General features: G+C 41.0%; 1 protein-coding gene across 10 annotated transcripts in view; it reads right to left on the reverse strand.

Moving 5' to 3' along the window:
- The window catches only part of LOC111233530 (rap1 GTPase-activating protein 1-like), a 97,432-nt gene that overhangs the window by 7,384 nt on the left and 72,979 nt on the right, over positions 1–17,069 (reverse strand). For 5 of the 10 annotated variants that reach the window (XR_002665616.1, XM_022761362.1, XM_022761361.1 and 2 more), the window contains exons 2-16: positions 16,060–16,095; positions 14,237–14,284; positions 11,984–12,022; positions 11,710–11,895; positions 10,835–10,938; positions 7,792–7,870; positions 7,640–7,693; positions 7,438–7,521; positions 7,249–7,349; positions 6,653–6,782; positions 3,260–3,415; positions 2,997–3,068; positions 2,806–2,892; positions 2,417–2,560; positions 701–832 (exon numbers count right to left, since the gene is read on the reverse strand). Coding sequence is in view for 9 of the 10 variants with exons in the window: in XM_022761362.1 (XP_022617083.1) it covers positions 701–832; positions 2,417–2,560; positions 2,806–2,892; positions 2,997–3,068; positions 3,260–3,415; positions 6,653–6,782; positions 7,249–7,349; positions 7,438–7,521; positions 7,640–7,693; positions 7,792–7,870; positions 10,835–10,938; positions 11,710–11,895; positions 11,984–12,022; positions 14,237–14,284; positions 16,060–16,095 (1,452 nt within the window). In the remaining variant the exon portion in view is untranslated. The remainder of the gene's footprint in view (positions 1–700; positions 833–2,416; positions 2,561–2,805; positions 2,893–2,996; positions 3,069–3,259; positions 3,416–6,652; positions 6,783–7,248; positions 7,350–7,437; positions 7,522–7,639; positions 7,694–7,791; positions 7,871–10,834; positions 10,939–11,709; positions 11,896–11,983; positions 12,023–14,236; positions 14,285–16,059; positions 16,096–17,069) is intronic. The other 5 variants (XM_022761364.1, XM_022761365.1, XM_022761366.1 and 2 more) reach the window with 2 other exon arrangements.

The raw sequence follows: 17,069 nt of genomic DNA on the forward strand, positions 1-17,069 counted from the left end.
CATTTGTGGCACGTGCCATGCATATTTTTCAGGTGCACATGCACAAGGCTACAAAGAGAGGTTGTGACATTTACAGGAGGGAAACAGTCATGACAAAAAGCACATTAAGGAGGAAGGGAGTCTGGGTAGTCAAACAGCTGCTATGCTGAGCTCACTTCAAAACTCTGGAGAGAGACTAGACTGGGGATCACAAACAGTCATTCATCTTGTATTGAGAAGGAAATCATTGGTTTAATTTCACAATGGATTCTCCATTTTTAACATAATCATAGACATCTAACTGTCACACTATGTGGTGATGAAGATTCTCTTGACAGATGAGAATGGATGAAATGCTGAGAATGAATTATGCTAAAAAAAAACCCAACAAAAAAAACAAAACAAAAAAAAACTTAGTTATTAATACAAACACTTAGAGCCATAAATGGAAAAAGGCAATCAGTGCTACTCTAGTACAAAGCAAGAGTGAATTTAAAATGTTAGGAATGAAAGCGAGTGCTTTGATGTTAATGTACTGATGTAAGTCAGGGGCTATAATGTGCCAACAGGAGTAATTTGCTAAAGTGCTGCTCAGAAGAAAGAGTAGGGGTTGAGGAGTCTGTATGTGCACTTATCCACTGTGCTGTGAGTAGTGAAAATATACTATATCCTGAATGCACGTGTTAGGTGGGCATCATGTGAACCAAAACGGTCTACTTACAATCCCTGGGGTTTTGGGGCTCTCTGCGGGATTGTGGGTAAAGCTGCCACTGTGACTAGTGGAGACTGTGTGTGACTTCTTGTTACTGAGGCCCATGGCGTCCATAGACTGGCTTCTGCTGCGGATGACCCGCTACAGAGAGAAACGAGGAGATACCGTCAGTGGATCCACTGATATTGTGTGGAAATGCAACACACTGGCCGATACTTCAAATGTCGACCAGTATGTAAATATTATTGATGCAGTGCATGTTTTAGTGATGTGTTTTTACAAAATTTTTACACGATAAAAAAGTTTTTTATGCGGAAGACATTTTGAAGTCACAGTAGGGTAGAAACACCTGTGTTTCTCCTATATGACAAGTCAAAATGTGTGCTGTGAAAAAAACTTATCACTAATATATTTACAAATATAACTATATAATATTCAATAATAAAATTAATAATAAGAAATTAATACAAAAATTAATTAAAAAAATAATAATATAATATTTCATAGAATGTCAAAAATTCTGACAAATGGCAACTTTTAATAATAGATTTGCTCCATTATTGTTCTTTAATGGAGATTAATATAACTTGATGTTGAACCTATTGTGAAGTGTGGTGAATATGAGGGCACAGATGTGAGTATTCGAATGTGTGAGTGTTTGTATGTCGGACTATTTTTGAACACTTAGGGGCAGTGCAGGTCAACAGGCAGGAGGGAGAGGCTGCGTGAAAGAAATGTAAGTTTATAGAGGGTTTGAGGCTTTGTGGTGGAGTACAATGAAGCTGCATCAGTTATCTTCTAAGTTGTCATTTAACGGGGAAGTATCTGTAGGGGGGAGGTTTGTGTTACGGGATGGGGGAGATGAGACAGCGTGAAACAAGGAAGACTAACATGAGAGAACCAACAATGAGAGAAAGTAGGAGAGACAGCAGCGGCAGCAGCAGCAGAATTGAAACAGCGAGACAGAGCAGACAGAGAAAGGAAGAGTGGGAAAGCTTTGCTGATACAATTTGTGGAGGTGTGAAAGAGAGAAAGAGAGGCAGTAAGATGGCTTTCGGCAGATAGGAAAAAATAGAGATAGACAGGACTCACAGGCAAGAGCAGATTCATACAGAGGTAGTGTATGGAGGTGTGGGAGAGAGATGGATCTAAAGAGATAAAGGTGGATGTATTTCTCTGAAGTTACAAAGAAATGAAAAAAAAAATAGCAGAGATCAAGTCAACGACACGGAGAGAAGAGAAAAACAGCAAGGGAACACTGCCCATGGGGAGACATGCAAACTGCATCATCAGCTCCCTAATGAGAGGTCATTAAATCGTTCATCAGGCACACACAATCACAGCTTCTGCTGCCGCGCCTCAGCGGCTGGGCCACGCTCCACAGCCCTAATGGTCATTGATGGAGCACTCGCAGTCGGAGCAAAGTGCCTTTCATACACAACTGGACGCTCCCCTGCCACAAAACCACACCATCATGTGAAAACACACTGAGTTCAGCAGTCGCAGCCAAGTGAGGAAATCAAATGCCACAGGACTGGTCCTTTGAGATACTGCACATTTTCTATGCTTTGTTTTCTCATGTGTGAATACCCAGAATCCCAGCCAAGAGACAGGGGAGGGGAAAAAAAGCATCCTGAAAGTTTCTCCACTCATCACCATTCTCTCTAGTGCATGTGGAGTTGCAGATTAACGGTGCGTCTCATCAAATGAGGGATGCGGCTGTACCTTGAAGGATTCAAAGAAACCTCCTCCTCCTCCGCCTCCCCCGTTCTCCAGCTTATCTTCATCCCCACCCAGACCCATCATGGACTGGCTGTTGATGTGCAGCTCCTCATACAGAGTCTCCAGCAGGGCCGAACGTGTGCGCTCCTGACAACAACAACAACAGCAGCAACAACAACAACAGCAAAGTCAGTCTGCAAAGGTACTGACAGTGAATCTGAAATCTAAAATTCGAGTTAGTTCTCTGTTTCAAATGTGTAGAGCTCAGTAGAATGCACATCTGTACTAACAGGTATGTGCATTGGTGCGCGCACACACACACACACAGACACACACACACAATACAGGCATTCAAAATTTCTATGGCGCAGGTTGCATTGTAAAACTCTCACCTCCAGCTTGGCAAACTTCTCAGCCTTGTAGCAGGCGTACTCTGCATTGATGAGCTTGGTGAAGAGGAACTCGCGGAACTCGGAGCCCTGACCGAGGCAAGTACAGGGAAGGGAAGGCGCAGAGAAGGAGGGTTTATGGTGTCTGCTTGTAAAGGGGAACTGATGTTAATGAATTTTGTTTGACTCCTGACCTTTTTAAAGATGGCGGGGTCAGGCAGAGCAGGCCCGAAGAAAGGTACGTCATCCCTCGCTGTCACGGACACCTGGAGGAGAAAGCAGGTGAGCAAAGCCTGTGACAGCTGCCTATAAAAGAGACACTGTGATGTGCCGCTTTTTAAAGGCACACAGAAGAATCAAAACTCCTGAATAATGAATGAGTGCATCTGAAATTGATTTCATAGGTCACTGTCAGTCAGAGTATCTTGATACGGTATCGGCTGTCCTTAGAACCAACCTTGTAGGTGACATTGTCCGTACACGTGTTCTCCACTTGCACCACCACATACGCATGCAGGAAGTTGGACTGGATCATGTCTGGTACAAAGGGCGTGTTCTCCTCCTGGAACACGATGGCCACAATGTCGTTGCCTATGTGCCTCTTCCTCTGCAGCTGGAGGGCACAGACAAACAAAACATAACAACAGAGGAAACATCTCAAATAACCAGTTAGAGAATCACAAACACAGACCCGTCACAGAATCACTTCCAGGACTCGCACTCAGAGATTGACTGAGAGTAAATATAGTCCCAGCAGAGAGGTGGATTTGACTGTAATCCAAGAGCACAACCTCTTCTCTGAGATGCATCACACCCCAGTTTACACAACTATCAGCCAAAGGAATGTCTTGTAGCTATTCTTGCTAAGGATTTAACACTTCAGATAGTATACCTCATGGGTGTGCCTGGCATCCATAAATGTATATACTGACCCCCCCGTAAATCCACTTAATCTGCTTCTTCAATGTAGCCATGACATGCTGGAATAATTTAGGGCTTCACGTGTGCAGGTGGTGTGGAAATGAATAAATCTGAATACCAGTGGAAGTGCTGCAAAGTCAAAAACAAAAATGGTTTTTATGATTCTACAGATGGCTGATTGTCAGCAAACCAAATCATGGCTGCAGAATGGCTGCACTTTTTCTTGTTGCCAAAAGGCTTAAAGATGCCAAAAGGACACTCATGCACTTGGAAGACGGAGCGACTGTGCCAGAGTATTACATTTTTTATCCAAGCAATATCTTATAAATGGCCCGGTGTTGCCAAGCATTAGGGACACCTTCTTGTAATGAAATATGAATTATGTTGTCAGCTCATTATCTTTTGCTAGGAACTCTGACTTAAACAGATCACAAGCTTCCATAAATATCTGAGAAGATATGACTTTCCTTTTTGTTAAAATTTATTAAATGAAAATGTGACAAAATATGCATAATTAGGACTTCGCAGTAGTCGGCGTGAATTTTCTGTAATGTCATTCGGAATTCAGTAAAATACTTTAAATGTAAGTGGATATCAGAATGCCAAAATAAATTCTGTTGAGCCCTGCCAAATGATTCTTATCACGAAGACACTGTGACCTGAATCACTCCATAGCATGTAGGTAGAAGCAGATCCATCAGATCTTACAAACAGATCCAGTTTGGTGATAAGCAGAAATTCTCAGTCAAAAATATTCTCAGTGCAGATAGTCTTGGCAAAAATAGACCCAGCTCCCATGTCCCTCCACAGTAAGAGCCTCAACGCTCTGATGCTTGCTCTGCAGCAGCACGCGTTGATTACCCTTCGTCAGTCATCAGGCTGTTTAACGCGCTAAAGTACAGCCTTTTAACGAAGCTACTTCACACCTGTTGAGCTGAAGTGTTAAGTGGTGCTGCTCCAATTGTGTGCAAACCACAGTACAGCAAATATTTATTCTGGGATCCATAGATGATTCTTTTCCAGTTAGTCAAATTATTTTACAGCCTCTCTCTGTTAAAGCCAGTCTGTTTGTTCGCATGAGAACAATTAACCATCTGTTTCAGGCCTTTGCAAGTTTTCATAATTTGCTGATATCATATGAGCCAGAAATATGCCAGAAATATGAAATAAATGCCCACATAAATGGAAAATGTTTTCTATTGTTCAAAGGGAAAGAGTCCAGCCTTCATTTATCAAATATCTGCAAATGTTTACATGAAAAAAGCGTTTAATAAGCCATGTAATTGCACGAGATATCTGATTGCAGCATTTCTAAACACTGAAAAATAACACGTTTTAAGAGAAAAGTGAGATTACAGCTTGATAGACATAAATGAGCAGCAGGTCCTTTGTGTAGAAAATTAAATCTCCCAACCAAACCATATTCTGTTCAGACCTGGCATGTCTTGAGTGACCACTTGTGATTGGATCTCACTTCCCCGCTTTAGACCTCCATGCAAATAAACAGGTATGCGTTGTTGTTTTCAGCCAGTCCAACTGACGGACCGCCTCCGAATTTGGTCCGAGTGATCGGATCTCAAATGCGTCTTCAATGCATCTTGGGCGCATCCACACCTGAACTTAGAGATGTCCACTGGTGATAGGATCACCCGAGACGGATATTAATGCCAGGTCTGAACAGGGTCTTTGTGATCCATTTAATAATGAAATTCAGGCATCCAGGTTACTACTGTAGCCGAGCTTATTAGCTGTTAGCTTTAATATTTATTCACACAGTGGCTTTCTGAACCCAGGTAGCTGAATAACATTCATTCTCTGTGCAGATGGACAGCCAAACTACAGCGTCACCACAGACAGTTAAGACTCCAAAACGAACTCAACAAGTGTGTCACTGGATTGAGACACTTGACATCTGTCATTCTGTATATTTCTGCTCAAATCTGATCTGACTGCATAAATCCTGCACTTTCTCCTTCCTGAAATAAAGCTCTGCTACTATGGGTGCACCTTGCCTCATGGATCATCTCATGTTGGTGTTGTTCGTGTCCCCTGTTTCTCTTCATGTACTGTACATGGTCTTTCTGTGCAGGGTTACTGTGGTAACAAGATTCAAACCACTCTAAGAGACAGTAACTTAGCACCGATGCACCTCACTGCAATATGGCATCAAAGAGATGAAGGTCTTGAGCCACAAATCAACAGAAGAGAAACTTCAATGCCAGAATAAGAGACACTGAAATGTTGGTGGAAATGGGAAAACTTAAAAACTGATATATCTCTATGAGGAGGTTAGGTGAGGACAGCCAACCTGCAAAACCTAAATACATTCTTAGCAAATCCCTGCTGACTTATGTCTGTGCTGAGAGTTAGATGAGAGGATTGATTCCACTCTCATGTTTGTATGATAAATATGAAGGTAGAGACAACATGCTGGTTAGCTTAGCTTAGCATAAAGACTTGAAATCAGTTTTTGTATGGAATGAACAAATGAGATAATGTTAATTAGTGAGATTTAGAAGTGCTGGTAGACAGATTTAGTTTGTTACTCGGCCGGGCTACTTGTTTTTTGTTTTTTTTTTAATAATCACCTGCTGGTTCCAGCTACAGATTTATTGTTCACATATGAGAGTGGTTTTGATCTTCTCATTCAAGTCTCTGCAAGAAAGGGATCAAGCGTATTTGCACAAATGTCAACGTATTGCTTTACCTAATGGTTTAAGCTTTTGCCCTGCACCTCAGGGTTAGGATACTAATTACAGATTCGAATGATTCTCCTTGCCTCATGAGTGTTAACTTAAAAGCCAAAAGCCCCTGCAGCCAAACATGTGGTGGAATCACAAGGAGGGGCCTCTACAAATCAATTAGTGAAAACTGTCCTGAAGAGACAAATTAGTTGCTGTGATCATTAGTCGCTGGAATGTCTCTATACCTGCTGTGAGTCTCCCTCTGTGTAAGGCAGCTTGGTGGACACATGGAACATAATCTCCTTGTTATGGAAATTTGTGTAGACTGATTCTATGCCTGTCTGCCCATGAGTGACATCCAGCCCACCGCGAAACCTGGAGAAGAAAAGGACAAGCAGAGAGAGGAGAGGTAAGGGCATGGGCAAGAACAAAAGGAGAGAGAATAAAAGAAGCATAAAAGAAGAAAGAATGAGAAGGAAAGGCAAGGAGAGGATTGAGGTGAACAGCTGAGAGGAGGACAGAAGAAAGACAAACAAAGTGGTGTCAGGAGTGGAAAACTGATGCGTGCCTTCCGAGCTGCTGGTACTTCTACGCTCCATCATCGAGGGAATGCCAAAGGCACTTTTTCCTACTCAATCACAACGTCGATAAACACTACAAATATCAGGGCCCTTGAAATCGCTTTTTCAGGGTTTTATTTAAAGCTTTACTCTGACCAATAGCAAAAGTGAATGCTGGCCTGTTTCTAAGAAGACATTAAGTAGATACAGACAGTCAACTGAAAGTGCCAAAATCTGCTGCTGTGAAAACCGAAAGAAATTGAATTGAAAAATGTCCAAACCCTTTAAAGTCATGAAGCTCAATCTTCTGGCCCAGAAACTCCAAGAACTCGACAAAGGCAGGACTTTCTTCCATATTCCCAAACAGCTCCTCCTCTGATGTCTGTGAGGACAAAGCAAAGGACATGTTCAGGAGCGACACTTGACTTCAAAAGGAAAGATCAGCAGCCGCGTCCTTGAAGTGCACTCACCTGGCCGAACTTTTGATAAATAACTCCAAACTTGAAGTTGTTGCTGATCACGTGCTCATCAAAGGTGACAATGAGCCTTGATGCCTGAGGAGGAGAAGATAAGAAAGTTATAGGTCAGGTTCACGGAGCTGCAGCGTTGGTGTAGCAGGAAGCCAGAGAGAAAGTGATATTTCACAAAGTCACAAAGAGGATCAGTGCCTACCTTTGGGTAGAGGACAGGGAAAAACCTATCCACATTTACTTCTTCACAAACAAGCTAAAAGTGAAAAGGTACATTCAGAATTTTTAAATTTTGAATGTATACTGAAATACTTTATACTTTACAATACATTCTGCATGATAACAATTGCCTACCTTGGCCATTTGAACCACGTTGGGGAACTCGGTAAGGCAGGAAATGGGAATCACATCATGGTGGGTTTTTAGCTTTGTGCTGGAAGGCAAACAGTTTGAAAAGTCAAAGTTCTATTTGTAATGCAAAGCAATTCTTCTGCTTTAATGGTTTCTTTCTTTGTTGCTTGGCATTCATGCAGGTGAATGAAACATTCAAAGGAGACCTTTCTTATAGAAGCTGCGTGGAGCTGAAAGTATAAAAGTCTTTACACTTGACGTGTTTGAGACGAGATTGCCTGGGAGAGGGTTGAATTTGTCCATCATTACTTTTCTAGGCGGGGGGGGGGTCACTGCTCTATCAAAGAGTTGCAATAAACAATACTGTGAAAACTGCACACATACTGAGTGCTACAATGGGTTCAGAAAATCTGAACAATTTATAGTAGCTCACATTGATTATGGTGGGATTCTACAAAGAATAGTTCAAAATTTGCTTATTCACTCTCTCGCTGAGAGTTAATGTAGATTAAAAGACCTATAGAACCTTATATCAGGCCAAAGTCCACCTACCGAAATCTTTAAAACTCACATGTATTTGGAGGAGCTGGACAGATGATTTGGAAAGGTGCAAACCCCACCCTCAAACAACAATTTTCCAATCATAGCACCAACAAGGTGCTAAGCCTGCAGTGCTGTGTTGAAGTGATGTGCATGCAGCTGTAGTGAGAGCAATAATCTGTACTTCATGACTTTTGAGAGTGGTGTCTTCTTTCCCTAGACTTTCCAAAATCAACACCTCAACAGCAAACCTGTAAGGAATTGATTAAACTCTATGTTACGCTCCAATGTAAGCTACACTCATTAGCAGGTTGAGCTAACTACCTACAATAGTGACTAAGCACAACCTCCAAGGTACAGTTACAGGTTATGTAGGAAAAAAAAAAGGTCCCATTCATGGAGGCCGGTCCAGGACGCCTTTATGAGTTTAGTGTGTCGTGTCCTGTTTTTTAATGGGCTTTTATTGTACAGAGATAACATGACACTTGCCAAACATTCCTGTTAGTACTCGTCTAAAACCTTTTGTCTCGTAACATTAAAATTGAAAACTGTTTGAAAACACAAATATGTAAGACATGCAGCAAAACATGTTTATATTAGAATATAATAACTCCTTGGTTTTGGACTAGAGTGCATTACAAGAACAATCACTCTGATTTAATTTATTAAGTGTTTTTTTCCTGAGACATGGAGATTTAGCCTCAGTTATTTAACACGATATCATCTATGCAGCTGTCAAGTGTGTATTCTATAGGGCTGAAAACTTAATCGAAATATTATTTAAATTGCAGTATGGCCAAGAGCAATATCCAAATCGTAGGAGCTGCAATATTTTTGATAATGCTAAAATGTATCTCAGATTACCATAAATGAATAAAATGTGGTGCTACAAAGATGAACCAGCCGACACAAGGTACAGAACCCAGCAAAAATCACATCATCAAAATACATAAATGACCAGTCCCACTGATCTCGTGAGACATATCTCAATCAAAAAACTTGCAATATATATATATATTTTTTTGCATATCATTCAGTTCTTATATTCCAGACCCCTTTTAAGTCTGGAAACATTAAAAAGTCAGCCAGAGGCAGCAATTCAACCAACTAATGGAGCTGATGTTAGCTTTACTAGTCAGCTAGCAAATGAGAAGCTTACTTTTGTCTAATCTGTTGTAAACTGCTTGTGCGTATGAAGGCAGAAAGCCTGACAGGTGTAGCAACAGTGACTAAGGAAAGTGAGGCTTGGAAAATGGTCAGTTTATACTGTATTTCTAAAAACCTAACAACTTGTAATCCTTATGTACACTAAACAATATAAGTTGGAGTTTTTACAGTGTGCGGGGCGGTAACAATAAAATATAAAAAGATTATGACTAATCATGTAGTTCTCTTACAGATGGACTGTGAGTCAGTGACTGTGACGGCACCAGCTGAGGCGACTGAGTTAGACTGGGATGACGGAGTGACTGTGGGTGGTGCACACCCACTGGAAAACATCACTATGTGAAATAAAGTAGTGGGCCGAGTGACTGTTACTTTGCTACACACTCATCCGTTCTGAAGCTCCATTAACAAAGAGAGTGTGCAACTATCAAACCTTTAGTGGAGTCTCTCGGGAGCTAAATTTAATTCACAGGTTACTCGGTGTGTCGAGTTCTGCCTCTCTTCCCCTCATCTCTATTTAGCAAATCGCAAAGGAGTAGAGGATTTCAGTGAGCGAGCACGAGTTTGGGTGATGGTGGGAGGCTTGTACAGCATAGATGAATAGTGTGCTGATGGTTAAGTAGTTTGTGGCACAGTTTCTAAAGTCAACATTTATAAAGAGAAACTCGAGTGTTTATGCTGCACCGCGCAAATATTTTAATACTTTTATTTCTCCTCACATTATTGAACTACTCCCACAACATAACACTGACTGACACAAACCTCTGCTGACATGTGTTTTGTAGTTTTTTTAGGGATATAAAAGCTGCACCTTTTACAAATCTACCATGGCATTATCATTTAAAAATATGAACTGAATTACTTAATCGGTTTATCAATTATACTAATTATTCTCTTAATAAAGTACAAGAACAAAACTATTTTTGAGTCATTTATTGTTGCATAGCAGCAGGTTATGACGAGCAGCACAAGTGAAGGTTATTTTTTCACCTCGCTCTGTCTTATACGCAAATTGTCAGATAATTGAGAATTGAAAATCTTCCTCTGTGTCATTTTTGCTAGACTTAAAGCTTTTCTTCAGAAAAGTGTGAAATACTGTATATGGAAAGGTTCTGTTTGGGAGAAGCTTATGACATGGATATCTGAAGTCAGAGTCAAGAAAAGGGTGTTTTAGAGACAAAGGCAGAAAGAGAGAAGCAATGAAAGGGAAAGGGGTATAAAAGCAAAGAATAACTGCAAGGGATTTTGCAATGGAGGGGACTGTGATCAACAAGCGAGAAAAAAAAAAAAAAAAAGGGAGAGAAAACAGGTCAGAAAAAAAGATAATAGGAAACTGTACCGAAGCATCAAGCGCAGATGCTCTTGATCCCCAATGACATCATACTTCATGGAAAAGACCAAGTGGCCCAGGGCAGCATCCATGGTGTAATAATTAAAATGTTCCTGGGGGCAGATAAGCAGAAGACACTTTAATGCAAGGATGAATACTCCTCCAGCAGCTGACAGGGGGTGGCACACTGATAAAATAAAGAAGAAATGGAGAGGGGTGAAGAGAGTAATAGTCTTCTAATTAAAGAAAGTGCTTGAACTGCCTCTGAAGAAAAGGTGTGAAACAAGGAACAATGTACCAGTTTTTATATAAATATTATTTTGAATGCACAACTGCTTAATGTATATACTGAATTTTTAGTTTAGCGATGTGTTCTACAGTTTGCTTTCATTTAAAAGTTGTTCTAGGGGAACACAGAGAATTAAATGTTCATGTAACTAACGTAATTATATACCAACTGCTTTCACATGTCTCCATCTTTTTCCAAGATGTGTGCCTGAAAATTGTCCAAGTGGTTGTACAGGTGATTGAATGTTTAATAATGCAAACACAGATGATCACAAACGAACCCACGCACAAACTATAAAGATTTTCTTCTTTGGTCTTTTGACATAATGTTAAACTTTTACTTTTTTAAAGAGAAATGAGCTAATGCTACATATGCAGTTTTTTTTTTTTTTAAGAAACATTTTATTTCAAAACAGATATTAAGATTATATGTAGATTATTAAAATCAGGCAAGTAGATTTAAGAAAATGGAGTAAAGTGACCTTTCCCCTAACACGAATGTATATTTTAAGATGCTACAATTTATATATTAAACCAAGATTGATACTTTCGCAAAAAGAAAGAAAACCAGAAAAAACCCTTTTTCCAATCTTCACCTTGCCCATGAACTGCTTCCTGTATATCTTGGCGGTGCTGTTTGTCTCCAGTTTTATGTGGGAGGTAGGACAGGGGGGTTGATCTGCTTCTGGTGGGTCTTTGGGCTCATGATTGGTCCCCTCAATCCAGTAGCCTCCAAACTGTGGCAGCAGGATCAGTGGAAAAGGGCTCCTGCGACCCAGAACCTGACAGTGATGGCAATTTAGTGTTACAGTTCTCGACATCTATAGAGTATATATACTGTGTCGTGTGCGTACAGTACGCTGTATGTACCTCATGAACGCTGGGATAAGGGATGTAGTCCTCTTCTGTCTGCAGGGAGGGAAACGAAGATGAGTCCAGTTGACAAACAGCCGTTTCTAGTCATACTTTCAGTTTTTGGTTCTTTGAAGAAAATAATGAGAATAGACACTGACCGAATTTTAACTACAGTATTGTGCAGTTCTATATTTCTCACAGTTATTTTTCTTAACCTGCAAACATGACAGAGGCCACATTAGCAGCCTTTCTGACAAATGCCATATCTCTAGTGAATACATAGCCCTTTTTTCTTGTACTCGCTCTGTTCTAACTGCTCCTGCTGTTATTATTGACAATCCATTTAAACTTAGCTGTCCTTTGGTAAAAGTTTAAATATTTCATAACCTCCAGTGATTGGGTGCTAAAACTTCTCAGTATTGACATAAAAACAGGGAAAACAACATAACCTTTCACTGAAAAATAAAGCAACTGAGTTCTTATTGGATATGCAGGTGTTGGTGTGAGAGAAGCAATTGGCAGCGAATGCATGCACTATTTAAAACACACCAATGGTCATCTCATAACAACAAATATTTATCTCATTTTACCCTCTGATAATTGTATCCAGTTACTGTGCCATTAATCTGCGATGTCCGTTGCACCCCAGAAACCATTTTGTGAAGTCATGCAACAATTCCTTTTAGGTGAACCCATTTTCCCTCAATTTCCGAAAGTGATTTTCTCCATTACCCCCTAACAATCCCAGCACAGCATACCTGCACTTGTTCCATTACAAGTTACTGGCTATATGTAACAGGAGTGAAAGCAAGAACAAGAACAAAAGAGCAAGTTTTTGTTTTATATGCAACGAAAGTGAAAGTCACAGTCCTTTTCATGAAAACCTTTCCAATGATACTGCATTATTAGCAATTGTAGCTACCATGGAGATGGCATTAAAGGAAAGGTCAGAGGATCACCAAAGTGATGAAGACGTATCCTCTGGGCTCCATGGATGTCTGTACCAAATTTCTTGGCAATCAGTCTAATAGTTGTCGAGACATTTCACTTAAAACCAATCATGTCAACCTCATGGTGACGCTACAGAAAAACTCAGGGATTCACCAAAGTCACTGGGCTTCGTCCTCGTGGGACCATGAACGTCTGAAATTTCTTGGTAATCTATCCAATAATTAGCTCAAGTTAGGGTGAAAATGGTGGACTGACTGACCAGTAGAATAACATCACCATCCATGGAGCAGCTAGGGTGACTAAAAACTAGTGTTTAGGTTAGGGGAAGAAGCCGATCTCCACTGTAGCTGCATTATATTGTCAACAAGGAAAATATAAAACCAAACAACAAAACTGTCCCAGAAATGCAGAATATATTTCTGTCCACATACTTCCGTGTAAATTTGTTTTTGTGCTAAGTTAAACCCATGAGCTCTAATTAAGGGAAACCTAACTGCTACAAGACACAATCAGAAGGCCCTTTTCTTTTTCAACATGGCACCACTGCTGTGCATAAAGCGAGGTCCATAAAGAAATAGCTATTTAAGAATTTGACTTTGACATGTACTGCCAACTGGGAGCAAGCCCAACGTCGGTGCCCAAAATTACTAGTGCACTTGTGGCTGAATGGAAACAATTCCCCGAAGCCAGGCTTAAACATCCTGCGGACAGCCTCCCCAGCTGCATGGAGGCTGTTATAGCAGCAGATTAAAGCCCATGCCTCTGGAATCAGACGTTCGTCTATCTCACATGGACAACCTGTCAGGTGTCCGCATACTTTTGCCCACTCAGTGTACTTCACTGGTAGCTAATTTGTTGTGCGTTGCCTTTATAGCAATGTCCTTTAATAATTCATGCCAATAGATTAGTAGAACCATGCTTTACATCAGCCTTCATGTTAATCTTTACCTCAAACTCCCAAACCACATTATATAGATGTGAGGTTAGCCAACCCCTGACCAAGGAACCTGTGGCTGTTGTCAGCAATAAATGGTTTTTATGTTCCTTTCTCTGATGATTACATCTATTGGGTGACCTTTCTGACAACAGACCTCCTGCTGAGACAATCTCCCACTCTTAAATACCCCGTGCATTAGCCCGTCTAGGTAATAGGACAGCAGAGGATTTTGCCGTCCCAGTACCCGTTGAGTTCCTAACCCAGTCGGTGAGCACCCTAAAGCCTGTCTGACAGCTGATAAGGAAAGGTTTATAACTCTGCCATTACGGATGCTTTACCAGACTGTGGCATATGAGGAGATGTGACGATTTGCGACTCACTTTGAGGGGGGGAGGGAGGGGGCATCTCTGCTCATCCATTCTGCAACCCTGTGGAGAAAAAGAGAGAGAGAGAGCGAGAGAAAAAAAAAAAAAGACAGGATACTGAAGGAACAGGTGAAATATCTGCAACACAGGATCACATGTGTGAAAAATGTACACAAGGGACACACAACATTTTTGATTGTCAAGTTGCATGAAATTTCTTGTGCAGTATGAAAGTGAGTGAGTCCTTGTGCTAATAATCCATGTTTACATAACACAAACTAAATCACCAGATGGGCTGCGGAAAGAGGAAGTATAGAGGAGCGATATCTTAGCGGCTGTAGCACATTGCAAAAGATAAGCAGAAGTCCATGAGAACATAAAGTCACACTGCAGATATCATTAACCACAGTTCCACTAACGGCCCACGAAATGCCAAAACAGGACTTTCCATCTACTCTAACTATTCTAATTCTTTTAACTCATAACTACTGACAGTTCCCAGAGCACAGAGAGAGACGAGTAACAAAAGCATTCCCCATCAGTCGCCCCTTTGTGTGGAATACCCTGCAGCGAGATTTGAAATGTATCAAGTTTGATGCATATTTTTTTAAGGTCTAAGGAAGTTGAATCAAATGGAAATTGGAAATGCTTTCATTAAATTCATTCTTTGAAGACTCCTCCGCTGCCTCTGTTTCTCCTTCCCTCCCTCATTCTCTTTGCCTTTTTATGAAGAATATGCATCACTAATTATAAGATGCTGTTGTCTGCAACAGTAGTCATGTTGCCTCTGTGTTGTTCAGGTGCTTAACAACCAACAGCAAACAAATCAAAATGGTTTTGAATCTGACGAAATATCCACAAGTTTCCTGCATTAGTAATAGGTATCTGCACGCCTACACATTGTGCCTTTTATGCCTTTGATTCTTCCTTATTTCCAGAGCTACAGCATCAGAAAAAAGTTGTTTTTCAAAACCTGAATAATTTTTTAATGCCAGCAATATTCTATGCTTCCACCGAAGATATTATCACAGTACTCTATTCAGATTTAAATGGTGCTTCCAGTGTTTCAGGGTCATGACAAGTTGAGCCTTACACAGCAATGGTGAAGCTAAAAGGTCAATTCCATACAGTCTTTGACCACAACAGAAGTGCATGCATGAAATAAAAACAATACCTTTTGTCAGTACAGACAACTTATTCAAGATCAAACGAAAGAAAGAAAGAAAAAAAAAAGGATCTATGTTATGATACAGTTAAAAGGGAAATTTGTGAAGGCCTGTAGTGTCAAAGACAGTCTCAGATCAAAGTATCTGTTTAAACTCCGTTGATCTCTCCAGTGGCTTACTCAGAATCTACTGTTCTTGCTTCTGGTTCATGTAACTCTGATTGAACATCACTGGCTACAAAACAAACTACATTCCTACAAATCTACCTCAGCATATTGAAAAACATAACAACATTTCACACATCTGATGACACAGACAAAACTACCCAGCTGTGAAGAGAAAACACAAAAGGCTCTGTTCAGCACATTCGGAAGCATCAGGTTTCTAAAGACAGCCTGAGGTTGTCCCTGCTGCAAATATGTATATATAAAAAAAAAAAAAAAACACACACATTAACGGCGAAGAGAGGGATGCGTGGACACACATATAAAAGTGTAACAGTAACAGAGTTGCGAGCTGGAATACAAAAATAGCAGAGAAACGTGAGCCTCAAAATAGAAGTAAATGGAAGTTTTATGTCCAAAGCGAGTGAAGTTCAGAGGATAGCGTTTGATTAAAGCCTAAAAGGAAGTGAGGACAAAAGGCAGATCCAGGGGGGACAACTTACTGTACCTGCATTCTCTCGATCATGGCAAACAGGTCTGAGGTCTGGGTGAGAGAGACGACACAGATCCAGAATGGGACACGGGTGTGAGAGTTTGTAGAGCAGTGCTGGTATTGCTTTCCCTGTGGTCTTCACTCATCCTCATACATCTCTGCTCACTAAGAAAGCTTGCTGTGCGGTCTCAAGACACAAGACCGCACGCTGGAATCTCTGACACCCCCAATTCCATATTTCACTACGACAGCACTCCTTTTTTAATGCATCCCCCACCCAACTTGACACCACTCTCACGGAGGCTCCATTCAACGCCAGGAGAATCTTTCCTCCACGCTTGAAGACAAACACGCCGTAAACAGGAAACTCTTAGGAGAAAATGAGCCTCAGAGCTCCACGGTGCTTTTCTCTGTTGCTACAGCCAACAGCTCATCTGACTGTGTACAATGGCCAAATTAACTGGAAGACACTCTGGTTTTGATGTCTGAAATAGGCAGTGACATTAGCGTGCCAATGAGACACACTTAACCTATCAGGTAACAGGCAAATACAGAGTGTTCAAAGCAGGAAATAAAGCTAAATTGACATGGATGGTCTCGCAACTACATTTCAAGTCAACCGTGGATTACTCTTGATGTTTTGTAATCAACATGTGTCCAGGTGGTGTACTGATACCTGTGCTGCAGGCATGAATCCAGCTACTGGATTTATAATTACACCTTGCGCTATCCATGCACTACCAATTAGCAGAGGGGCTGGTACAGGCCAAAGCGGAAGAAAACACCCGCTGCTATTGCATTTCCTATTATTCTTATTTCCAACCTGAGATGAAGGAGGGGGTGGATCGCCGCGGCCCTGACGGCAGTGCTTGTTGTGGGGTGAACCCTCTGTTCACCATGTAACAGAAGTGGACTGAAGTGCCAAGCCGATGTTTCCACATGACAGCTTAGATTTACTGAGGGGCACTGCAGGGCTTGCTAAACACACACACACACACATACACACACACACACACACACACACA

The sequence above is a fragment of the Seriola dumerili genome, unplaced genomic scaffold (genome assembly GCF_002260705.1).
Source record: "Seriola dumerili isolate Sdu_G_001 unplaced genomic scaffold, Sdu_1.0 BDQW01000409.1, whole genome shotgun sequence".
Classification (NCBI taxonomy): Eukaryota; Metazoa; Chordata; class Actinopteri; order Carangiformes; family Carangidae; genus Seriola; species Seriola dumerili.